Source organism: Dermochelys coriacea, chromosome 1, assembly GCF_009764565.3.
Source record: "Dermochelys coriacea isolate rDerCor1 chromosome 1, rDerCor1.pri.v4, whole genome shotgun sequence".
Taxonomy (NCBI): Eukaryota; Metazoa; Chordata; order Testudines; family Dermochelyidae; genus Dermochelys; species Dermochelys coriacea.
In genome coordinates, this window is record NC_050068.2 from 351,656,758 (window position 1) to 351,683,034 (window position 26,277).

Sequence of the window (26,277 nt, forward strand, 5' to 3'; positions counted from 1 at the left end):
GGTCAGCTGTGGGTGTTTAGTTGCAGCGTAGACACCTCCTAAGTGAACTGTAACCACTCAGGCAAAAGACAGGCACGTGGGCAGCTCTGTGAAAGCAGCCACCACAAAAACAGTAGCAGGGGCCGTAGGGGATGCCGCTGAAGCAAGGGATCTAGGCAGGGTCAGAGACGGGGGTGGGTGGAACCGAGACCTGGAGTGACTTGTGTAAGGAGAGCAGGTGGATGGGGTGGGATGAATGTGAGGAACCTGCATGTGTGGGGGCAGGCCCAGCCAAGGCTGCTCTTCATCCTGGCTCACGATACAAGGAGGAGGCGACAGTGTGAATGGAGCTAGAGTTAGGGGAGAGTTGGTGTTTTTTTTAATGCTCTCTAACTGAGACAGGTTCCCCAGAAGCTTCCCCCATGTGCAGGTTATTCCATAATAGTCCTCTAGGTCTAGGGGATTTCTTGGTCCTTCTGGTGCTGGCCGCTGTCAGGGCCAGGCTGAGGCTATTGAGTTAGCTGGGCCATGCTCTATTAGGAAAATTCCTACCTGCCCCAGAGGCACTTTTGTGCATCCACAGGGCTCTGAGCGCTGTGGGGGAGCCATGGGGGACAAGGGGTTTGTAGGTGGTGCCTGGACAGTGCCTAGCATGAGAGGCCCCGATCTGAGGCGGGGCCTGTGGACGTTACCGTAATGCATGTCAGAAACAGTAATAAAGTTTTAAAAAGATCTTGCTGCCACTCCCCTCTCCCCGGCCCTTCGAGCAGGCATTTTATCTGCCAGGTAGCGAGGAGGTTACAGCGGCTTTCGACATGCTCTGTCCATCTCCCGGGGGGAGTGGCCAGACTCTGGGAGCTCCTGGCCCCACTGAAAAGGAAGAGGAGAAACGTGCTGTCATCTGCCAGCATTTCACTCTCATTGCAATAACTCCGTCACCTGGGGGGTTGGGTGCCCAGGTGGTGGGGAGACCGAGGGCCTGGGGCTGGCCTTGGGGGGGATGTTGCCTGGGGAAGTGCAGGTGCTCAGTGGGGTTGCATCGCTAGTTTTCTCCAGGGGAAAGGCGGATTTGGAAGGGAGTGGGACTGTCACCCGTGAAGGGTGTATGTTGGACCTGACCCAGTGCTTACTGAAGTCAATGGAAAGTCCCCCTCTTGACTCCAGCAGACATGGGGTCCAACCCATTATTAGGCAGGACTTGCAGTCTCTCACCAGCTGGCATGATGTAAGGTGTGTGTCACAAAGGCCAGGCCTGCAGGGGCAGAACATAGGCAGGGATCCCTGCCCAGGTGGCCCACTGGGGTGCAATGGCTCTCCCTGCTTCCTGGCTGCCTTTGGGAGGGATCTGATGGCCTGTGAAGGCAAACTTAGGGCTGAACCGGGCCTGACGGAGTCATCCAGCCAGGGGTGCATTCGGGACTGATGTCCCACAGGACCAGGGAGTCGCCAGCTGCTGCCCTGCTCCGTAGCCATGAAGGTTGGGCTAATTAACTGTGCCGGGAGTTACCTCACCAGCGAATGCTACGGGGATGGCATCACTGTCCTGGGAAACTCACTGGGCAGAAAGCAGGTGAGTGATGCTAGAAATCCACCGTGATGCCAAAGGTTTGCAACCTGTCTCTGGAGCAGAACTAGCCGCACTCCCCGCAGGTTTGGTGCCGCCCCTATCGGGGTGGCCCATGATGTGACACGTAAGAAGTTGAGGTTCAGCCTCTATTCCTCACCCCTGCATGAATCTTGATTCCCCAAGGAATGGGGTTTTTCTGGGGGTGCATCTCCCCTCCTAGCAGAGCGCACTGGGAAGCTTTGCTTCCTGCCTGAGCGCATTGCTGCTGAGAGCACCGTTCCCAGCACTGGCCAGACAGAGACGCTGCCTTCCATCTGCAGAGATGAGCGTTCCCCGCCCTGCGGGCCAGGATGGCCAAACTTCACACTGGATAGGCACTGTGGACCATTGCAGTGTGGTTATAATCCACCCCAGAGCAGAGATGTGCCCTCAAAGGGGTGGGGCGGGACCCTGCTGTAGTGTGCCCCCCCATTCCCCCAGTGCTAACTGCTCCCAGCCCCTAAATGTTATTCACTCCCAAGGGGGTGCTAAACCCCTCACAGGATAAGTAGAGAGCCACCATCATTCCCTGGGAGGTTTACAGACAAATTCCAGAGGTGACCTGTGGAGGGGGCATTGGGGTGGAAAGGGGAGCACACGGAGGTAACATCAATGGGCTAGCAGGGTTACACGGACTCTGCAGAGGGGAGGGTGGTGGCTTTGCACGCCAGCTCAGGGCGTGGGTCCCACATGGAAGGGAAATGCGGTTGCAGGAGATGCAGGGGAGCGGGTTGGCGTCCTGGGCAGAGCAGCAGGGCCGTGTGATAGGTAGGAGCGGCAGAGCTGCGATGGGCCGGAAGGGGAGGATAAGCAGCTTGAACTTGATGTAGTGGAGAAGGGAGAACAGGAGGAGGTGGGGTGTTGAATATTTCTCACCTCCCCCCATCAGCCGAGCTGCGCTGGGCATGCCTAGGGTTCATTGGCGGTAAGAGGATCCCTGTGGCTTGGCTGGGGCTCAGCTCAGGGCCCTATTTCTTAACACTGGCCATCACAAATCACTCCCTCAAGCATTCTTCTCACAATGATGCAAACAGCGCCTGCAGCCCTCTCTCTCAGGGCCAGATTTAAGGGCAGCGACTGCCCATTGTTAGTGACAAAAGGGAAACTAGAGTGTCTGAGGTAACATGTTTCAGGTATGCCGTAGGTGGATTCATTTTTCACTAACCGCTTAGAATGTTCCGGACCTTTGTAGAATCTCGTGGAACCTTCCAGACTTTCTGAGAACTATCTTCTCCTCGGACCCGCCAGAATGTTGTCAGCCAAGCCCTGGTGGGTATCTAAGGGGCAGGGTGTCGCCCGTCAGTCAGTGAGATATAAGAACGAAGTGAAGTGAGAGCCCAGCTGCCATATTGTGAACCTTATTTTGTTGTGTAATTGTGAAAGTGTACTTGTGTTTTAAGCCTTGAACAGTGTAAGTAGTGTCTCTCCGATGATGTGCTTCAGTTCACGAGGGCAAAGGTGAGAAAAGCGACTTTTTGAACTAAAGCACTAGGGTAACGTTCTAAGGGTATGTCTACACTACGAAATTAGGTCGAATTTATTAGCAGTTAGTTTTGTAGAAAACATTTTTATACAGTCGAGTGTGTGTGTCCCCACACAAACGCTCTAAGTGCATGTAGTCGGCGTAGTGTGTCCACAGTACCGAGGCAACAGTCTACTTCCGGAGCTTTGCACTGTGGGTAGCTATCCCACAGTTCCCGCAGTCTCCACCGCCCATTTGAATTCTGGGTACATATCGTCAGGCCCCCCCCGTTCCCTCCCTCCCTCCGTAAAAGCAAGGGCAGACAATCGTTTTGCACCTTTTTTCTGAGTTACCTGTGCAGACGCCATACCACGGCAAGCATGGAGCCTGCTCAGCTAACCGTCACCGTATGTCTCCTGGGTGCTGGCGGACGTGGTACTGCATTGCTACATAGCAGCAGTTTATTGCCTTTTGGCAGCAGACAGTGCAGTATGACTGGTAGCCGTCGTCGACGTAGTCCTGGGTGCTCTTTTAGCCAGGCGCTTGGGCAAACATGAGAGTGACTCAGCCAGGTCATTTCCCTTGTTTCGTCTCATGGCGATTGAGTCCTACCACCAGTGCACTGTCTTTTAATTTGCAGCCAGCAGAAGACGATGGCCAGCAGTCATACTGCACCGTCTTCTGCCGAGCACCCAGGAGGTGACGATGGCTAGCGGTCGTACTGCACAGTCTGCTGCCAGCATGATGTATAAAGATAGATGAAGTGGCTCAAAACAAGAAATAGACCAGATTTGTTCTGTATTCATTTTCTCCTCCCACCCTCTGTGAAATCAACGGCCTGCTAAACCCAGTTTTGAGTTCTATCTTTGAGGTTTTGAGTTCTATCCTTGAGACGACCATTCAGTTTCTCGCAAAGCCACCCCCTTTGTTGATTTTAATTCCCTGTAAGCCATGTCGTCAGTTGCCCCTCCCTCCATCAGGGCAACAGCAGACAATCATTCTGCGCCTTTTTTCTGTGCAGATGCCATACCATGGCAAGCATGGAGTCCGCTCAGATCACTTTGGCAATTAGGAGCACGTTAAACACCACACGCATTATCCAGCAGTATATGCAGCACCAGAACTTGGCAAAGCGAAACCAGGCAAGCAGGCGATGTCAGCACGGTGACGAGAGTGATGAGGACATGGACACAGACTTCTCTCAAAGCACGGGCCCTGCCAATGTGGGCATCATGGTGCTAATGGGGCAGGTTCATGCGGTGGAACGCCGATTCTGGGCCTGGGAAACAAGCACAGACTGGTGGGACCGCATAGTGTTGCAGGTCTGGGACGATTCCCAGTGGCTGCAAAACTTTCGCATGCGTAAGGGCGCTTTCATGGAACTTTGTGACTTGTTTTCCCCTGTCCTGAGGCGCAAGAATACCAAGATGAGAGTAGCCCTCACAGTTGAGAAGTGAGTGGCAATAGCCCTGTGGAAGCTTGTAACGCCAGACAGCTACCGGTCAGTCGGGAATCAATGTGGAGTGGGCAAATCTTCTGTGGGGGCTGCTGTGATGCAAGTAGCCAATGCAATCAAAGATCTGCTGATATCAAGGGTAGTGACCCTGGGAAATGTACAGGTCATAGTGGCTGGCTTTGCTGCAATGGGATTCCCTATCTGTGGTGGGGCCACAGAGGGAACCCATATCCCTATCTTGGCACCGGAGCACCAAGCCAGCGAGTACATAAACCGCAAGGGGTACTTTTCAGTAGTGCTGCAAGCACTTGTGGATCACAAAGGACGTTTCACCAACATCAACGTGGGATGACCGGGAAAGGTACATGACGCTTGCATCTTCAGGAACTCCAGTCTGTTTCAAAAGCTGCAGGAAGGGACTTTCTTCCCAGACCAGAAAATAATCGTTGGGGATGTTGAAATGCCTATAGTTATCCTTGGGGACCCAGCCTACCCCTTAATGCCATGGCTCATGAAGCCATACATAGGCAGCCTGGAGAGTAGTCAGGAGCTGTTCAACTACAGGCTGAGCAAGCGCAGAATGGTGGTAGAATGTGCATTTGGACGTTTAAAAGTGCACTGGTGCAGTTTACTGACTCGGTTAGACCTCAGCGAAACCAATATTCCCACTGTTATTACTGCTTGCTGTGCACTCCACAATATCTGTGAGAGTAAGGGGGACATGTTTATGGTGGGGTGGGAGGTTGAGGCAAATCGCCTGGCTGTTGGTTATGCACAGCTAGACACCAGGGCGGTTAGAAGAGCACAGGAGGGTGCGGTGCGCATCAGAGAAGCTTTGAAAACCAGTTTCATGACTGGCCAGGCTACGGTGTGAAAGTTGTGTTTGTTTCTCCTTGGTGAAACCCCTCGCCCCTTGGTTCACTCTACTTCCCTTTAAGCTAACCACCCTCCTCTCCTCCCTTCGATCACCGCTTGCAGAGGCAATAAAGTCATTGTTGCTTCACATTCATGCATTCTTTATTAATTCATCACACAAATAGGGGGATAATTACCAAGGTAGCCCAGGAGGGGTGGTGGAGGAGGGAAGGACAAGGCCACACAGCACTTTGAAAGTTTAAAACTTATTGAATGCCAGCCTTCTGTTACTTGGGCAATGCTCTGGGGTGGAGTGGCTGGGTGGCCAGAGGCCCCCCCACCGCGTTCTTGGGCGTCTGGGTGAGGAGGCTATGGAACTTGGGGAGGAGGGCAGTTGGTTACACAGGGGCTGTAGCGGTGGTCTGTGCTCCTGCTGCCTTTCCTTCAGCTCAACCACATGTTGGAGCATATTAGTTTGATCCTCCAGCAGCCTCAGCATTGAAACCTGCCTCCTCTCATCACGCTGCCGCCACCTTTCAGCTTCAGCCCTCTCTTCAGCCCGCCACTTACTCTCTTCAGTCCACCACCTCTCCTCCCGGTCATTTTGTGCTTTCCTGCACTCTGACATTGTCTGCCTCCATGCATTCGTCTGTGCTCTGTCAGTGTGGGAGGACAGCATGAGTTCAGAGAACATTTCATCGCGAGTGCATTTTTTTCACCTTCTAATCTTCGCTAGCCTCTGGGAAGGAGAAAATCCTGTGATCCTTGAAACAAATGCAGCTGGTGGAGAAAAAAAAAGGGACAGTGGTATTTGAAAAAAGAAAAGGAGTACTTGTGGCACCTTAGAGACTAACAAATTTATTAGAGCATAAGCTTTCGTGAGCTACAGCTCACTTCATCGGATGCATTTGGTGGAAAAAACAGAGGAGAGATTTATATACACACACACAGAGAACATGAAACAATGGGTTTATCATACACACTGTAAGGAGAGTGATCACTTAAGATAAGCCATCACCAACAGCAGGGGGGGGAAGGAGGAAAACCTACTACAGGACAGGCCCAACAAAGAAAACAACAGAACGCCACTAGCCATCACCTTCAGCCCCCAACTAAAACCTCTCCAACGCATCATCAAGGATCTACAACCTATCCTGAAGGACGAGCCATTGCTCTCTCAGATCTTGGGAGACAGACCAGTCCTTGCTTACAGACAGCCCCCCAATCTGAAGCAAATACTCACCAGCAACCACACACCACACAACAGAACCACTAACCCAGGAACCTATCCTTGCAACAAAGCCCGTTGCCAACTCTGTCCACATATCTATTCAGGGGATACCATCATAGGGCCTAATCACATCAGCCACACTATCAGAGGCTCGTTCACCTGCGCATCTACCAATGTGATATATGCCATCATGTGCCAGCAATGCCCCTCTGCCATGTACATTGGCCAAACTGGACAGTCTCTACGTAAAAGAATGAATGGACACAAATCAGACGTCAAGAATTATAACATTCAAAAACCAGTTGGAGAACACTTCAATCTCTCTGGTCACTCGATCACAGACCTAAGAGTGGCTATACTTCAACAAAAAAGCTTCAAAAACAGACTCCAACGAGAGACTGCTGAATTGGAATTAATTTGCAAACTGGATACAATTAATTTAGGCTTGAATAGAGACTGGGAATGGATGAGTCATTACACAAAGTAAAACTATTTCCCCATGGTATTTCTCCCTCCCACCCCACCCCCCACTGTTCCTCTGATATTCTTGTTAACTGCTGGAATTAGCCTACCTTGCTTGTCACCATGAAAGGTTTTCCTCCTTCCCCCCCCTGCTGTTGGTGATGGCTTATCTTAAGTGATCACTCTCCTTACAGTGTGTATGATAAACCCATTGTTTCATGTTCTCTGTGTGTGTGTATATAAATCTCTCCTCTGTTTTTTCCACCAAATGCATCCGATGAAGTGAGCTGTAGCTCACGAAAGCTTATGCTCTAATAAATTTGTTAGTCTCTAAGGTGCCACAAGTACTCCTTTTCTTTTTGCGAATACAGACTAACACGGCTGCTACTCTGAAACCTGGTATTTGAAAAGACACATTTTATAGAACAATGGGTACATTCTTTCACGGTAAACCTTGCTGTTAACATTACATACATAGCACATGTGCTTTCGTTACAAGGTCGCATTTTGCCTCCCCCCACCGCGTGGCTAACAGCGGGGAACATTTCTGTTCAGCCATAGGCAAACAGCCCAGCAGGAACGGACACCTCTGAATGTCCCCTTAAGAAAAACACCCTATTTCAACCAGGTGACCATGAATGATATCACTCTCCTGAGGATAACACAGAGAGATAAAGAACAGATGTTTGAATGCCAGTAAACATACACTGCAATGCTTTGTTCTACAATGATTCCCGAGTACGTGCTACTGGCCTGGAGTGGTAAAGTGTTCTACCATGGTGGATGGAATAAGGCTGCCCTCCCCAGAAACCTTTTGCAAAGGTTTTGGGAGTATATCCAGGAGAGCCACGAATGCCAGGGCAAATTAATCATTAAACATGCTGGCTTTTAAACCTTGTATAGTATTTTAAAAGGTACACTCACCAGAGGTCCCTTCTCCACCTGGTGGGTCCGGGAGGCAGCCTTGGGTGGGTTCAGAGGGTACTGGCTCCAGGTCCAGGGGGAGAAACAGTTCCTGGCTGTTGGAAAAACCGGTTTCTCCGCTTGTTTGCTGTGAGCTATCATCATAGTCTTCCTTGTCCCCAAAACCTGCTTTCGTGTTGCCTCCATCTCCATTGAAGGAGTCAAACAACACGGCTGGGGTAGTGGTGGCTGAACCGCCTAAAATGGCATGCAGCTCATCATAGAAGCGGCATGTTTGGGGCTCTGACCCGGAGCGGCCGTTCACCTCTCTGGTTTTCTGGTAAGCTTGCCTCAGCTCCTTAAGTTTCACGCTGCATTGCTTCGGGTCCCTGTTATGGCCTCTGTCCTTCGTGCCCTGAGAGATTTTCACAAATGTTTTGGCATTTTGAAAACTGGAACATAGTTCTGATAGCACGGATTCTTCTCCCCATACAGCGATCAGATCCCATACCTCCCGTTCCGTCCATGCTGGAGCTCTTTTGCGATTCTGGGACTCCATCATGGTCACCTCTGCTGATGAGCTCTGCATGGTCACCTGCAGCTTGCCACACTGGCCAAACAGGAAATTGAAATTCAAAAGTTTGAGGGCCTTTTCCTGTCTACCTGGTCAGTGCATCTGAGTTGAGAGTGCTGTCCAGAGCGGTCACTATGGAGCACTCTGGGATAGCTCCCAGAGGCCAATACCATCTAATTGCGTCCACAGTACCCCAAATTCGACCCAGCAAAACTGATTTCAGCACTAATCCCCTTTTTGGAGGTGGAGTAAGGAAATCGATTTTAAGAGCCCTTTAAGTCGAAAAAAAGGGCTTCGGCATGTGGACGGATGCAGAGTTACATCCATTTAACGCTGCTACAGTAGACCAGGCTGTCACCTACTGTAAAATTATTTAATGCTGGTCCGCCCAATGTGGGTGCACGGTTCCATTTCTTGATGTTAGTACCTTTCACTTATTCTTAAAATTAAAAAGTTTCTATAAACTTAGCAGAAACTATTTTTAAAAATTTGCTTATACATGACATGAATAAATACAGATTTACAGATCCTAGCCTGCAAATGTATCGTCTTATATGACAGGGATAAACCATGCATGCAAATTGTGCATCAGAGTCATGAAATGGGCTACAAAGTCAATAAAAAATGAGGTATTCAAAAGTTGAATAAATGGAGGGGGAGCGCTGAAGACATGCCTCACCTGGGGCACCGTTTTATCTAGGGCCAGCCCTTGTCTCTTACCAGGACGTTATACGCTCCTCAGTCTCTCTGTTTGGGTGCACCATCAGCTGCCAAACACATCACTAGCAGCTTCTGGTAGCTGCCATTCCGTGACGGTTTGCGTCAGCCTCTTGCCCCACCACTGAACAACCTGAGCTAGGCCCATTGTCCGTCGCTTTCTCTCCCAGCAGGTCCCTGCGTTCCACTGGCCAGCTCTGCAGAGCTCTCCAGCTGTATGGATTGGAATTAGTCAGTTCTCAGCAGATGATGGCCAGGGGCTGGGAGAGGTGCCAGGCACAGGAGCAGACAAGCCAAGAACCCTCATTCAGGGAGGTGTTCACAGTGCGTCTGGATGTTTTTGTCCCTCACCACCCCGGCTGCTCCCAGAGCAGGGAATTAAGGTGGCAGAGAGGCCCCACTGCTCCCAGGGCTTCTGGCTGTCACCGCTGAGGGATTGTGATGTCACATAGGCTGTTGGAGGAGCCAAGAACTGTGGGATCCAGGAGACCCCCCAAGATTCTAGACCCAGTACGGCCACTGACACCTGCAACTGTTGTTGTTTTTTTGTTCTTCTGTTTGCATCCTTTGTTACTGGTTTCTATTGTCCTCGGGCACCAGTTGGGCTGCTGGTACTTCTGACACCATGTCATGTATTGCTGGTGCAAGGTAGGCTTCAGGGCAGGCTCTTGAACCAGACACGGCCTGGCCACAGAGCTCCCAATGTAGCGAGAGACAAACCCGGTCGCTATAGGATCCTTTAATGGGCTGCCAGGTGTGCCTGAGGTTAGCTCAGGTAAGGACGTTGCATGCTGCACCCTCTAGTGGCCGAACGTCCAATACAGGTGAGCATTCCTTTGCACTCCCTACATCGGGGATTCTCACAACACCTTGTTTGGTGGCCTCAGAGTGCAGCCACCAACTCTTGCTGGCGGCCGCTCTGACAAATTTCCCTAAAATTCTGAAGTAACTTTAGGAAAAACAAATAATTATGCACATAGACATATCCAAATCATTGTAATTGATTTATGCAGGGTTTGGGTTTTTTTGCAGACTCAATAATAAAAATAATGTACAGCTGTATTTCAGTGCCCCTGGCCCCCGCTGCCTCCCTGGTCCCCCACCATTGCCTCAGTATCCCTTCCATGGCCTCGCACCCCAGGCTCACCCTACTCCTTGCCTCTTGACCATGGAGCCTGGTAAGGCCCAGAGCCAGAGCCCCACAGCTTGAGACGGGAGGGGGTGGGCTGAGGCCCAGAGCCCTGCCACCCCGGGGGGTGGCCGAAACCCAGAGACTGGAGCCCTGCAGCTGAAGCTAGGAGGGGTGGAGGGGAGGGCTGAAGCCTGTTGCTGGAGTCCCATGGCTGAACGGGGGAGGGGGGGGCTGAAGCCTGCCCTTGGAGCCCCTGGGCGCTCTAGGAAAGGGCTGCTGCTTTGCCACTTTCCCCCCTCTCTGCACAAGAGGCTGTCATGGCCACAGGAAAACTCCCTGGTGGCTGCATGTGGCCATGGTGGCCACATTTGAGAAATGATGCCCTATGGGATATAGCTTTCCAGAGCAGGTTTCTCATAGTGCACTCACCCAGCGGGGCACTGCCTAGATTGAGATGGGGACACATGCAGTGGCTGGGGCATCCCCTAGAATCCTGGTTCTCCATAAGAGCATAACACAGTGACAGTTCCCAAGGAACAGTTAATTCCAGTGGATCAAGCCACATTTAACTTCCTACCGTGGGCAGCACGTTCACTCTGCACACACCTGCTCCTCAGACAGGGAGCACCTCCAATATTCACTAGTCTTGTGCCAGCAAGTCAGCGGAAAGCCGGCTGGGCCCCTGTCCGTGAGTGGGGGGTGTGCATATGCAAGGCACAGATCCTGCCTCTGTGCAAGAGGGAGGTGCATTCATATGCAGCCAGAGCTCACCTTGTGAAGGTGCTAGCTCAGTGGAGAAGGTGGGATCGGGACAGATACGTGCTGGTGCTCCGGAAGGAATCTTAAATATGAAGTTGAACTGTGGCCTCAAGTAAAGCTAGTAGGGACTTGGTCAAGGAAACTTTTTTTTGTCACAAAACACTGATTCGCCAAAACTAAAACTTTTTGTGGAAAAGGGTCGTCTGTGTGGAAGGCTGGACAAATGACCAGGGAAGAGTATAAAAATATTGCAGGAGTGAAATCAGGAAGGCCAAATCACACCTGGAGTTGCAGCTAGCAAGAGATGTGAAGGGTAACAGGAAGGGTTTCTACAGGTATGTTAGCAACAAGAAGGTGGTCAAGGAAAGTTTGGGCCCCTTACTGAATGAGGGAGGCAACCTAGTGACAGAGGATGTGGAAAAAGCTAATGTACTCCATGCTTTTTTTGCCTCTGTCTTCACGAACAAGGTCAGCTCCCAGACTACTGCCCCGGGCAGCATAGCATGGGGAGGAGGTGACCAGCCCACTGTGGAGAAAGAAGTGGTTCGGGACTATTTAGAAAAGCTGGACGAGCACAAGTCCATGGGGCCGGATGCGCTGCATCCAAGAGTGCTAAAGGAGTTGGCAGATGTGATTGCAGAACCATTGGCCATTATCTTTGAGGTCCCAGACGACTGGAAAAAGGTTAATGTAGTGCCCATCTTTAAAAAAGGAAAGGAGGAGGATCTGGGGAACTACAGGCCAGTCAGCCTCACCTCAGTCCTTGGAAAAGTCAGGGAGCAGGTCCTCAAGGAATCAAATTTGATTCAGCAGAAGAAAATTGTGTCTCACTAAACACTGAGAATTCTTTGAGCATGTCAATAAGCTATAGGATAACGGAGAACCATGCGACAATTTATTTAGACTTTCAAAAGGCCTTGGACAAGGTCCTGCCCAAGAGGATCCTTAAGGAGCTAAGTAATCATGGGTGAGAGGCAAAGTATTGTCTTGGATCAAAAACTGGCTAGGAGACAAACAGCAAAGACTAGGATTCAGTGGTCCATTTTCACCATGACAGCAGGTTAACAGCAGCGCCTCAGGGTTCCGTACTAGGTTTTGTGTTTATATATTTATTAATGCTCTGGAAAAGGGAGGGGGGTGAAGAGTGAAAGGGCAAAATTTGCAGATGACACAACATTATTTAGGTTTCAGAGTGGTAACTGTGTTAGTCTGTAACAGCAAAAACAACGAGGAGTCCTTGTGGCACCTTAGAGACAAACAAAGGTATTTGGGCATGAGCTTTCCTGGGCTAAAACTCACTTCATCAGATGCATGGAGTGGAAAAGACATTAGGCAGATATATATACACAGTACATGAAAAGATGGGAGTTGCCTTACCAAGTTGGGGGGTCAGTTCTAACAAGACAATTCAATTAAAGTGGAAGTGGGCTATTATCAACAGGAGGAAAAATCACTTTTGTAGTGGTAATGGGGGTGGCCCATTTCAAACAGTTGACAAGAGGGTGTGAGTAACAGTAGGGGGAAATTAGCATGGGGAAATTTGTTTTTAGTTTTTGTAGTGACTCATCCACTCCCAGTCTTTATTCAGGCCTAATTTGATGGTGTCTAATTTGCAAAATAATTCCAGTTCTGCAATTTCTCATTGGAGTCTGTTTTTGAAGTTTTTTTGTTGATGAACGGCCACTTTTAAGTCTGTAATCGAGTGACCAGAGAGATTGAAGTGTTCTCCGACTGGTTTTTGAATGTTATAATTCTTGATATCTGATTTGTGTCCATTTATTCTTTTGCGTAGAGACTGTCCGGTTTGGCCAATGTACATGGCAGAGGGGCATTGCTGGCACATGATGGCATATATCACATTGGTAAATGTGCAGGTGAATGAGCCCCTGATGGCATGGCTGATGTGGTTAGGTCCTATTTTTCCTCCTGTTGATAACAGCCCACTTCCACTTTAATTGAATTGTCTCATTAGGACCGAACCCCCCACAGTGGGTAAGGCGACTCCCATCTTTTCATGTACTGTGTATATATATCTGCCTACTGTATTTTCCACTCCATGCATCTGATGAAGTGGGTTTTAGTCTGTGAAAGCTTATGCCCAAATACCTTTGTTAGTCTTTTACATTATTTAGGTTAGTCAGAATCAGAGAACACTGTGAGGAAATTTAGAGAGACCTAACCCAGCTAGGAGAGTGGACAACATGATGGAAAATTAAATCGAAAGGAATGCATATTGGAGGGAACCATATAAATTACTCACACACCTCCTAGGAGTCTAAATTAACTGTCTGAGCTTCAGAAAGGGATTTGGGTGTCACTGTAGACAGATCAGTGGAGCCCTCTGTTCAAAGCGCAGCTGCAGTCAGAGAAGGAAGCCAGATGTTTGAATCTATGAGGAAAGGGATGGAGAATAATATTGAAATCACAATAATGCCTTTATAATAAATGAAGGGTGTGGCCTCACCTAGGTACTGTGTGCAGTTCAGGTCACCCCCATCTCCAAAAGGATATTGCAGAACTGGAGGGTATTCAGAGAAGTGTGACCAGAATTATCCAAGGCCTGGAAACACATTCCAAGGAAGAGAGATTGAAAAGGCTACGATTACTACTTAGAAAGGAGACAAGTCAGAGGGGCCATGATAAAAACGTATCAAATCATGAATGGTCTAAAGCAGTGGCTCTCCAGCATATGTGGTCATGCCCCCATTTCTTTGTGTCTGTGTTTGTGTCTTTCTTTGATGCTCCCTAATCCCCCTTGCTCCCACTACACAAGTACATATACTGCCACCCAGCTCTGAAGGCAGCGCTGCCGCCAGCAGCAGCATAGAAGTAAGGGTGGCAAGGTGTGGCATTGCCACTCTTACTTCTTCACTGCTGCTGGTGGCAGCGCTGCCTTCAGAACTGGGTGCCTGGCTAGTAGCCTCCACGTTCCTAAAGCTTCTCATGCCCCCTTCCCCCAAAATACATTCTGTGCCCCCCCCCCCCAGTTTCAGAACCTCTGGTCTAGAGAAGATGGAGTGGAAGTTTCTGTTCTCTCTGTCTCATAACACAAGGTCAAGGGGACACTCAATGAAATTCAAAGATGGGAATTTCAAAACTGATAAAGGGAAATACTTTTCATGCCAGGGGTCATTAACTTGTGGCACTCACTGCCACAGAAATTTCTTGAGGCCAATAACTTAAGATTCCAAAATGGATTGGACATTTATATGGATAACAAGATTATCCAGAGTTATCATAATTAATGACAATAATAATTCTGGTAGGGTATATTAAACCTTGTGTTTCAGGGTTTAAGCCCGTCTCCAACTCTAAGAGACCATGGATTCACCAATGGCAAGTCATGCCTGACCAACCTAATTGACTTCTATGATGAGCTCACTGGCTCTGTGGAAAAGCAGTGGACGAGATATATCTTGACTTTAGGAAAGCTTTTGATATGGTCTTCCACAGTATTCTTGCCAGCAAGTTAAAAAAGTATGGATTGGATGAATGGACTATAAGGTGATTAGAAAGCTGGCTAGATCAGCGGGCTCAATGGGTAGTGATCACTGGCTCGATGTTTAGTTGGCAGCCAGTATCAAGCGGAGTGCCCCAGGGATCTGTCCTGGGGCCAGTTTCGTTCAACTTGTTCATTAATGATCTGGATGATGGGATGGATTGCACCCTCAGCAAATTCGCAGATGACACTAAGCTGGGGGGAGAGGTAGATACACTGGAGGGTAGGGATAGGATACAGAGGGCCCTAGACAAATTAGAGGATTGGGCCAAAAGAAATCTGATGAGGTTCAACAAGGACAAAGTGCAGAGTCCTGCACTTAGGATGGTTGAATCCCATGCACCGCTACAGACTAGGGACCGAGTGGCTAGGCAGCAATTCTGCAGAAAAGGACCTGGGGATTACAGTGGATGAGAAGCTGGATATGAGTTGACAGTGTGCCCTTGTTGCCAAGAAGGCTAACGGCATATTGGGCTGTATAAGTAGGGGCATTGCCAGCAGATCAAGGGACATGATCATTCCCCTCTATTCGGCACTGGTGAGGCCTCTTCTGTATCAGGGGGTAGCCATGTTAGTCTCTATCCACAAAAACAACAAGGAGTCCAGTGGCATCTTAAAGACTAACAGATTTATTTGAGCATAAGCTTTCGTGGGTCAAAACCTCACTTCTTCAGATGCATGGAGTGAAAGTTACAGATGCAGACATAAATATACTGACACATGAAAAGAAGGGAGTTACCTCACGAGTGTCAAGGACCGCGCTCGGTATTCCAGGAGTGGCTGGACCCCAGCTGAGCAGAGAGGAACTGTCCTGTCCCTGTCCCATGTCTCTCCACTGGCAGCCCACAAACTGCACTGGCCTTTTTTTGCTGTAACATGGGAAACTCAGGCCTAGTTTGCTCCTTCCTATCCCCCCAGGTCTCTTTCAGACAGCGCTGTTTCCCAGGTTCCCCTCTCCCATGGCGTGGCTGGATTTTGGATTAGCTTCGTCTTCCCAGGTTACGTGAATCCTGCCCGGGCTTCTGCCTCATTAGGGCCCTTTGTATTTTAGCTCTGTCCTGAGCTCTGAATTTACTGACCTTGGCTAACGTCTTTCATGGTCCGTGGCCTTCTCCGGATTATTAATGAGCCTGTTCAATAAGATGGGACTTACCCTGATCCTGGGGACATCCACTACACGCCTCCCCCCAGCAATCTGCATTGCCATTGATCTGCGTCCCCTTTGCCACTTTCCGTTTCACGGCAATTAATCCAGGAGTCTCCCAGGAAAGCCCAGCTACTAGCATGGGGAAGCCGATGGTCCAGGACAATGCCGTTCAATTTTAAATGGGGCAATGTAGATACAGCTGGCTCACAGCATCCCAAGCTCTGGTGTTGGGAACATGCCGTGGAGGGAGGGAGACAGGGAAGGGTGAGGAGGGAGCTGGCTGACTGCCCAGCTGGGCGTCAGACTGGGAGTGCAGCAGACAGACAGTTCCAGAGGCAGCGAGGGGCCAACGTTTCCCTGAGGGGTGGGGGAGAACAGACAGAGTGCTGGGAGGGAGTTAGACCATGGAAGGAACTGGCTGTTTTGGCAGGGCAGGGTGTGTGTGTGTGTAGGGAGGGTTATAGGGCACAGTGAGATCTGGGAGCTATTTGGGGTCCTAGCTGTGAAGGGCCTGGGAGATGCAGAGTGGTTTTTATCATATAGAAAGGAGAAGCCACCAGCAGCCTCCCAGGGAGGAGATTCATGGTGCTGTGCGTACATGTGTGTGAGTGTGTGTGTGTGTGTGTGTGAGAGAGAGAGAGAGGCAGAGGGAGCTGTATTTGTGTTCTGGGAGTGACGGGGCTTGCATCTCCAAAGGAGGGGATTGCTCACTGCCTCTGGTGACGGTGGGGCAAGGAGCGAGTGGCATGGAGCTGTGGAAGGCGACGTTTGCACTGGGTTCTAGGAAGAACACTTAGCAATCAGGGCAGTGGGATGACCCTGGTGGGTCACTGGCACTGCAGACACCAGAAGACAAGTTAGAAACAGCGGGCATGTCAGATCCCAGCTCATGGCCAGAGGGGTTTCTCTAAGAGCTAATCAGCTGACTCTGGCTCATTGCTTCCTCACAGACCTGGGAGCTGCAGGTCACCATGAATCAGGGGAAGCAGACCGTGGTGGAACTGCTAGGCCATCAGGGCCACTACCTCCTAGTGGATCCTGACGGATCAGTCCGATGTGGGCAGCCAGCATCCATCCAGCAAAGCCAGTTCCTGTTGGAGCTCCATCGCAGTGGCAAGTGGACTCTCCAGTTGTTGGACAGCAAGAAGTACCTGGAGTCTGACGGGGAGGATGTTTTCTGCGTTTCCCAGAGCCCATCCTCCTACCATAAGTGGCTGCCCCAGCTGGCCATGCATGTCCACATCGTGCTGTACAACCCCACCCACCAATGCTACGCCCGAGCCGACGCAGACCTGGACAGGGTGTGGGTCGACACCCCAGCGCCTTACCTGGAAGAGTGCGGCTTCGTGCTACGGTTCAGGAATGGGATGTACCACCTGGAGACCTCCAGCCACAAGTATGTCTCCAGAGTGGAGAAGCTAGCCAAGAAACCCTCTGCACAGACGGCTTTCAACTTAAACCTCAAGCCCAGGTGCCTGGCTTTCCTGAGTGACCAAGATGGGTGTGTCCTGTACCCTCAAGGCAAGCGGAGGCGTTTGTGCCTTGGTGACAACCCCAAAGAGGAGGAAGAGTGGTTTGTTATAAAGAGGTGTCCACAATGGGTCAGTCTGAAAACTAAGGCCAAGAGATACGTGTCCATCATATGTGGCAAGTAAATTTCATTTTCCAATCTGAGCGTGTGTGGAGGGCCCAGCTGAAGGATGCCAGGACATGCCCCCTTGACCTAAGTCACCACCCGGGTCGACAGTTCTATGGACAAGTCCTGCCCTGCCTTTGCCCTGTGAAGCCCACCCCTGACTGCAGTGAGGTTGCACAGAGGGCAAGCTGGGGTAGAATGTAGGTGGTTCACTTTTTAATAGGATTATTTCAGGGTGCAGGATAGCTGGGGTACGGTGCCACAGAGGGAGAGTCCAGACACAGTTCACATCCCGACCATGGCAAAGCTGTCACAAGAAGCCAAAAACCCATGAGAGGGTATCGTATGAAATGGGGTGGGCGGGAGGGAGTGATCGGCAGGGGGATGTCTCAGAATGGGATGTGTGCCTACATCACAAAAACCCACCAGCATCAGTGGCACCCCCATTGCTGTTCTTAGCAGGGGGCGCAGGATTGAATAAGCCATGGGAAGGGATCTCCCTGCTCATCTCTACAGCAATCTCTCCAGGACAGGGCTGCTATATGTTGGCAGAGCAGTGTGGGGGGAGCTTGTCTGGCCACTGCCCATGTGATACCTGTTAGGAGGATACATACAGGGCTTGCTCGTCAGAGCTAGCAGTAGGGTAGCCAGCACTCAACACTTCAAAAGACAGTAATAGGCAGAGCAGAGACAGTGGTTCACGTGACACTTACAGCGAAAGCTGTCTAACACTCTCCACTCTAAGCAACGGCTAGCAGGGTATTATAACCGCACCACACTTACAGTGTCTGTGCTGAGATTTCCCATGCCAGGAGTCTGCCTCAGGCAAAACTCTTATTCTGGTAAGTTGCAGCTAAATTGGCTCCGCTGTTTCTGTGACCCAGGCTAGGGGGAAATGCGTTGTTTTGCCAACGTTGCAAAAATCCTTAAAACTGCTTCGTTGAGAAGCTCTTGCAAGGTTGCAACTCCTGCATCTTAACTGTGAGTTTTGCAATTTTTGCTGCTTTTCTTAAAGCCCCAGCTCCTGGAGATGTGTGATTGGGGAAAATCTCAGCTTGCTTTCTTTTTTTTTTTTTTAAGGAAGTTTTTAGCCCACCTGGTTAAAATGTGAACCCTAAAGATGATGACATTGGTAGGCAAGTAAAAATAATCTATATGTTGTTATTTTTAAAAGTCTCATGATTTTACAGCCAATGTTATGATTTTTCAAGGTCCAACCCTCTTTGAACACTTGAGGTGGGCAGTACTGCTCCACCACTTCCATGCTTTGGAGCAGGGACTTGAAAATTGACAGAAGGCTTCACCTGGTTGTCAGGGAGGTGCCTTTTGCTGTCCCTGTAAAAATATGCCCAAATTTGGACAAATTCTGACCCTCCGAAATATCTCAGTTCATGCATGCCCGTAGAGACTTGTTAGAGTTTGGCAGCTAAATTCTCTGAATATTCCAGCTACACTGAGCATGCTCCAGCCCCTCACAACTCCTGTGTGTGACCAGACCTGCACAGAATGACTGAGCGTGCCCTTATCCTATAGGTTAGTCTATTAATGAATTTAGCTTATGGGCTACAGCCTGAGCAGAACTTTTCCTGCCATTTGCTGCTCCTCAGTGCTGGAGGCTGCTGTGCAACTGGGCACTGGAACTGTGAGCAGAGAGAATGTCTCCCCTTTGCTCTCAAATCCCACCCAGTTGGGGACCTGGCAGTGAGCAGGAGGAGAAGGAGGAAGCTGCCTGACTCAAATGCAGAGGGATCGGGGGCAGGGGAAGGAAGAGTTGCAGGGTTGGGAGGTGCAGGGGCAGGAAGGGAAAATAGGAGCAGTGTGGGACAGGTATGCAGAAGAAGAGTCTGGGGGTGTGGGATAGAAGCTAGGGGGAGAGAGACAGGAGCTGGGGAGGGAGGGGATGGAGCAGCAGAGGACAGAAAGAGAGTGGTGGGGACAGGGGCAGAAGGGTCTGTGGTCACTGGAGCACTTTCCCCTATGGAACCTGGAGATGAATCCATTATTCCTGAGGGTCAACATGCCTCTGATGTCAGCATATAGCTGAGAAACCCAGGGGCCAACTGTGTCTCCAGCCCCTAGAGTGGCAGGTCCATATTGAAGATAACAGCCTATCACTGCTGTTTTCTCAGTCATCACTCAGCTAGTGCAATTGGAGGTCTGTGCTGTGGATCTGAAGATTCCCAACCCTGGAGATCAACTTATTTCTACATGATGGAATGTTTGTTTTGAAATTTTTTATGCTATTTTCTTAAACGTGGGAACTTGCATCCAAAAAACCTACATTAAAGAACATGAAGGTTGAACAAAATCGAGCACTCAAAAGTTAGGAAACGCCAGAACTGAGATTGCTTGTGCAACCATAATTCGACCTCCTGTGTGCATATGGGATATGATAATCACTTGATGATTACCTGTTCTCTTCATTCCTTCTTAAGCACCTGGCATTGGCCACTGGGCTAGATGGACCTTTGGTCTGACCCAGCATGGCCATTCTTATATTCTTATGATAGTCTTTAATTACATGGTCACATACTTTTTTCCCCCACAGGACCTCTGCCTCATTCAGTGCATAGCATGGCTTATGCTCTGGGGTTAATCAGTGCAGTAGGTAGTTGTCTGTAGGCCCCTTCCCTCATTTGCTGCAGACATTGGAAGGCAGAGGCAATGGTTGAAGGGGGGGCACGCGGGGTCACTTCCCCCCCCCCCGATTTGCTGCTTGGCTTGTACTGAGCATGCTCACACAGTCTGAACATGCTCAGTAACACTACTGAAGCCGCTGCCCTCACTCTGCCCCCCCACTCTCGGCAGGCCCGGGTCGTCTCTGTGGGAAGGTGTGTAGGTTTGTAAGGCCAGGGACTGAAAGATGGGAAAGGGTGCTCTCAGGATTAAGGCAGAGCTGAATGCCACTCTGGAGGGTTGGTTTCCAACCCTGCCTTGACACAGAGTTCCTATGTGATGCTGGGCAAGTCACTTAAACCAAGGGTTTTTCAGGCAGCCGCCACGTGTTTGTCATTTTCTGCGTTCCCCGCTTAAGACACCAGGGGTCTGATATGCACAAGTGTTGAGCCCTCACAGCAGCTGGAGACCAAAGTGCTCTGAAGAATCAGGCCCACGGCATTGCAGTTTGGGCACCCACAATTAGTTGACACTTTGGGCTTTAATTTCCATGCCTCAGTTGCCCACATGTGAAATGGGGATCCCACCACCCTCTTCCCTCCCTGGGGTGTTGGGAGGATAAACTCGTTCATGTTTTTAAAAATCAAGCAAGATACAATAATAAGAGTATAAACTGCTGGGGCCCCAGTCCCTGACTGGGAGCTCTAGGAGCTGCTATAATTTGGGGACCGAATCTCAAATCAACCCTGAGCCAACCCACAGCGCCCTGTCTGAGTGTGTTTGGCTTGAGATTGCCTGATTTTCTCCCCTTCTGCGCAGACACGGAAGTGTATGCCGGCTCAGACAAAGTGACCCCAAAGTCTGTGTTCCACTACGAATTCGATCCAGACACCAGCGCGGTGCAGCTAAAAACAGTTAACAACCGTTACCTGGCCCAGGTGAGTGACCCCCTCCTGGCTCGTGGAGGGATGCTGTCAGCCCAGACAGTCTGAGCCTGCCACTGAATCTGTGGGCGCTTCGCTCACCATTTTAGTGCTTGTCTCTGGACCCCTTCTATTTCTAGGTGACCAGAACTGAAAACACTATTCCAGGGGAGGGTGTCCCATTGATTTACACATTATTATACTAGTCTCTTAATGAACCACAAGGGATAATTCTATGTAATAGAGACATGGATATACAAAGCAGTATCCCCAGGATTCATGCTGTTTCTTTAAGATGTAAACTACCCCCACCAGATCCCCAGGGAACCTCCTCCCTTTCATGGCGCAGGGCTGCTCTTGTTGAGAGTTGAGCCCTGGATCTCCTGACTTCCCGGTGCAGGGCACTGGTAGGAAGGGCACCCTGGCAACAGCTGGCAGGAGCTGACCTCTTTCCTTCCCTTCCCCGCAGAGAAAATTCAAGAGCATAGTGGCAAATGGGAGACGCATGGAACCAGAGACCAACTTCCGTGTCCTGTGGCATTGTGGGAAAATCTTCCTGCAAGCTTTCAATGGCCGGTACCTGGGCACCATGCCCATTGGGCTGGTGGTGGCCAGTGCTGTGCACCCAGGTAAGGCGAATGGGTGGGGGGGCCCCTAGGAACCTGCCAGCAACTGAGCAGTGCAGCTCCCTGGCATCTCTGTGGCACTTGACTGAAACCTCAGGACTTGTTGTGGGGAGAGGTGCACGTTCTTAGGCCTCCCTGCCTGGAGCTTGTGGACCCACCCGGCTGCACTCACACTAACATTCCCCTTGGTCTCTCAAGGACCCGATATGCGCCCCCCACACACACCTTGCTCTGAGAGTGGGTGGCATTTCTCTGAGGGGCCCTTCGCCCCCACACTGGGAGCGGTCACAGATCCCTTCCTAGGGGCTCAGTGTGCTGCCTCCGCCGTGCTCCCAGAACCTCAGGGAGCAAGAGAGACCATTGCAAGGAGAACTCTTAATTCTTAGTGAGTGAAATTTGGGTTCAGAGGCCTTAACTAGGAGGACAAGCCCCATAAATCAACATCCAGAGCTCCTTGTCCCTGGTCTGAGACCCCACCCCGCTAATTCCGTGTCTCCACGCTTGGGCAGCCTTGTATGGCCAGCTGATGCCAGCTCTCCTCTGTGGCTCTGCCAGCAGGAGGCGCTCATGTAACAAGTGACTGTAGCCCTCTCCCTTCATCCCCCCTCCCACATGAAACATCTGGGCTGCAACAGCTCAAGTGGCTGATACTCTCCTCAACTCACCTCCCAGCCCACGGCACCAGCCCCAGGCCTCTCCCACTGCACGGGAAGACAAGGAAGAGCTTGTATGTCAGAGTCGCTTGTGGCGGGTTAGATCCCCTTTGGGATGCCACCTGATGTACTGGGGTTTCACTGAGCCACTCATCCTGCTCCACCAGCCTGGGGTCCCTCTCCCTGTTTTGCTGAATTAGGTTCTCTGGCTTCTTGCAACACACATACACAGGTAGGGCCACACCCAGCTGCGGACACAGACTGAAGTCAGCTCTGTGTGAGAGGACTCCCCCAGCACGCATGTACACACCCCTTTTGGGGAGTAAACCCAAAATAATACTGTCTTGCACTGTATAGAAAGATCTGCCCAGCGCAGACTCATAAAATTCTCTCTCCCTCAATGTGAAGAGAGAGATGCATAACTTCTTGCCAATCCCACCTCAGTTAGAAATTGCACAAGCTGGGTTTAATAGTAAACCAAGCAAATTTATTAACTATAAAAGGCAGATTTTAAGTGAGTATAAGAGATAACAAAAAAACAAAATAAAGCAGATTACTGAGCAAATAAAACAAAATACCCAAGCTAAGCTTAATACACTCAAGAAACAGTTACGAAATGTAATTTCTTACCCTACATGTTATTTTAGGCAGATTGCAAAGTTTCTATAGCTTAGAGTTCCAGTTATTTCTCTTTACAGACTAGACCTCTGTCTCAGCCTGGACTCCCCCCTTGCCTTCCCTTCAGGTGTCTTTAAGTGTCTTTCTTCTTGGGCAGACAGGCCATGGAGTGGAGCCCCGTTCGCCCTCCTCCCCACCCTGAAATAAGATTTACAGAAGGTGGGAATCTTTTGTTTCCCAAACTTGACCCCCCCGCCCTCCTTTTAGTGGAAAGTTACAAGAAGTCCCCGGTAATGTTTGGTATCAGGTGACAAGACCACCTGACCTAGTAATGTCACAGCTACATCCCCGTATGCCTCCCAGGAGGGAGAGACATTAGTATTTTCACAGTCTTGTTTCTTCCTAATGGCCCATCAAATCTGAAGGCCTGTCGTCTGGTGGGTGTCTTTCAAGGACACACCCAGTTGTAATGGTTACATAGTCCATATTCCTCACTTTAGATACAGAAAAGATACATGCCTACAAATTGGATAATCACAGTCATTACATCAGAAACTTTCCAATGATACCTCACATGACCCATCTTGCATAAAACACATCTTAGTTATGCCTTATTCCTCTCATAACCATCTTTCTATTAAGAGTATGGGGTGTAACGTCACACCATCGACCTGCCTCTGTCACCTCTCCCTTCCTGCAGGGCCTGGCGAGGCCTTTGGGGTGCGCCTGGCCAACCGCTCCTTCCTGGTGCTGCGTGGCAGGTATGGCTACGTGGGGACCTTGGCCTGCCATGACATCCTGCAGTGTAATCTGGTGGACCCCGACTGCATTGAGCTGCTGCCCTGCAAGCCGGGCATTTATCACTTCCAAGGTAAGGGAGCCCTGGGAGTCCTGGTCACTTGGTGCTGAGCCCAGCTCTGCCTCGGGGCAAATGGGGCCCACATGAACCTGACCTCAGCCCCACCCATCTCTGCTCTCCAGCTCAAGTCCTGAACCAGCCATGAGGGCAGAGCAGGTCAGGGCGGCACGGTAGGGGGTGCCACAGCAGCAGCCAGGGTGGGGCATGCCGGCTGGGGAGGGAAGCAAGCTGTATGGTCCTATTGCCATATGCTCCAGCTGCCCACTCCCAGGTCTCAAGGGGTGTCTTACCCCCTCCCTGTCTCACCAGATCTGCAACCCCGGAGGCAGAAAGCGCTGGGAAAGCCAGAGTGCAGGGTGGAGGGTATTCGCCTCCATGCACCTTCTTGGGTTGAGATTAGATGCAGGCCCCCCCCCCCCCAGCTGGAGGCAGATGGGTGGCACCAGCGCTTTACCAAGTAGAGGGGTGGAGTTTGGGTCCTTACTCTTCGGCCTGGCAGGGGATGCAGAGTCAGCACGTTTGGCTCATCATGGGAGGGTGGAGCGAGCAGACCTCACTCGAGCCATTGCAGGGGCATCAGGCGCCGCATGGAAATGTTGGTGATTAAGCCAATGAGCCTGTAGGCTCTGGGCTGCTGCCCAGGGCTCTGAGATGAGACCCAGCGGGAGGAGAAAAGTGCATAGCTTAGCCAAGAATAAATGGGATTTGCTGGTGAAGATGAGCATTGAGTTTCCAGGTTTGTTGGGGCGTGAATGTGAGTTTGGTGACCTTGCTCTAACCTGCAAACCTGGTGTAATCAGGAGAGTCCCTTGGCCCCTTTGGCGAATCCTCGCCCAGGGTCTGCATGGCTGGGGTGTGAAACGGTAGCAAGGACCTGCTTGCGCTCCCCTGAGCTATTACCAGCTCTCCTTCCTTCCCCAGCCCACGGCAGGAGCTTTTGGTCTCTGAGCTCAGATGGCACCTTCAGAACCTGGGGGAAGTTTGCCTTGAACTTTTGCCTGGAGATCCAAGGGAGTAACATCCTGGCCGTGTTAGCCCCCAATGGGTACTACATGCGAGGAGACCGGAGCGGCACCCTCCTGGCAGATAGCGAGGAAGTCACTAGCGAGTGCCTCTGGGAATTCTAGATGGAGGAAGGTACAGAAGAGTCTCTCCTTTCCCATGTCTTGCTGGACTGGCTGCTGGGTAGCCACTATGCCATTGTCTAGGCGTGCAAAGACCATGTCCTATAATGCTGACCAGTATGGTCTCACCATTTCCTTGTGCTCCCCCCATCTGTCTCCACCTCTTATTTCTTCTCTTATATTGTAAGTGCTTAGAGGCAAGGGCTGTCTTGTTGTGTGTCTGTACAGCGCCTAACACAGTGGGTTTCTGATCCATCACCGGGGCTCCTAAGTGCTAATACAAATATTAAATAATATTCAGCCAGAGTCTGGTAGGTCTCAGAGGACAGGACACCCACTTCTTCACCCCACCTGCCACAAACACTTCTGCTAAGTCTTAGCAGAGTGGCCCAAATGAAGGGGTGGCTCAGCGAACGGGGAATGCCCTAGAGAGTCTTCCAGTGCTAAAAGAAAAGGAGTACTTGTGGCACCTTAGAGACTAACAAATTTATTAGAGCATAAGCTTTCGTGAGCTACAGCTCACTTCATCGGATGCATTTGGTGGAAAAAACAGAGGAGAGATTTATATACACACACACAGAGAACATGAAACAATGGGTTTATCATACACACTGTAAGGAGAGTGATCACTTAAGATAAGCCATCACCAACAGCAGGGGGGGGAAGGAGGAAAACCTTTCATGGTGACAAGCAGGTAGGCTAATTGCAGCAGATATGACATCATGTGCCAGCAATGCCCCTCTGCCATGTACATTGGGCAAACTGGACAGTCTCTACGTAAAAGAATGAATGGACACAAATCAGACGTCAAGAATTATAACATTCAAAAACCTGTCGGAGAACACTTCAATCTCTCTGGTCACTCGATCACAGACCTAAGAGTGGCTATCCTTCAACAAAAAAGCTTCAAAAACAGACTCCAACGAGAGACTGCTGAATTGGAATTAATTTGCAAACTGGATACAATTAACTTAGGCTTGAATAGAGACTGGGAATGGATGAGTCATTACACAAAGTAAAACTATTTCCCCATGGTATTTCTCCCTCCCACCCCACCCCCCACTGTTCCTCTGATATTCTTGTTAACTGCTGGAATTAGCCTACCTGCTTGTCACCATGAAAGGTTTTCCTCCTTTCCCCCCCCTGCTGTTGGTGATGGCTTATCTTAAGTGATCACTCTCCTTACAGTGTGTATGATAAACCCATTGTTTCATGTTCTCTGTGTGTGTGTATATAAATCTCTCCTCTGTTTTTTCCACCAAATGCATCCGATGAAGTGAGCTGTAGCTCACGAAAGCTTATGCTCTAATAAATTTGTTAGTCTCTAAGGTGCCACAAGTACTCCTTTTCTTTTTGCGAATACAGACTAACACGGCTGCTACTCTGATTCCAGTGCTAAATGGCTGGTTCTAATCCAGGCTGGGTTAGTAAAGATTGAAA

At 50.3% G+C, this 26,277-nt stretch overlaps 1 protein-coding gene across 1 annotated transcript; it reads left to right on the top strand.

The window, feature by feature from the left end:
• The first annotated feature begins 1,450 nt into the window (after positions 1-1,450).
• On the top strand, positions 1,451-25,270 carry FSCN3 (fascin actin-bundling protein 3). The gene is made up of 6 exons (XM_038415771.2): positions 1,451-1,549; positions 16,733-17,429; positions 20,854-20,972; positions 21,427-21,586; positions 23,555-23,725; positions 24,635-25,270. Exons 1-6 carry the CDS (start codon positions 1,451-1,453, stop codon positions 24,838-24,840), a joined length of 1,452 nt encoding a protein of 483 aa, XP_038271699.1. The 3' UTR covers positions 24,841-25,270.
• The last annotated feature ends 1,007 nt before the right edge of the window (positions 25,271-26,277 follow it).

What these genes read in the sequence shown, in the direction of transcription:
- FSCN3 (XM_038415771.2), top strand. Translation starts at nt 1,451, where the DNA reads ATGAAGGTTGGGCTAATTAACTGTGCCGGGAGTTACCTCACCAGCGAA. An exon ending in ACTCACTGGGCAGAAAGCAG is followed by an intron (nt 1,550 to 16,732) that starts GTGAGTGATGCT and finishes GCTTCCTCACAG; the next exon opens with ACCTGGGAGCTGCAGGTCAC. An exon ending in GGCCAGTGCTGTGCACCCAG is followed by an intron (nt 21,587 to 23,554) that starts GTAAGGCGAATG and finishes CCCTTCCTGCAG; the next exon opens with GGCCTGGCGAGGCCTTTGGG.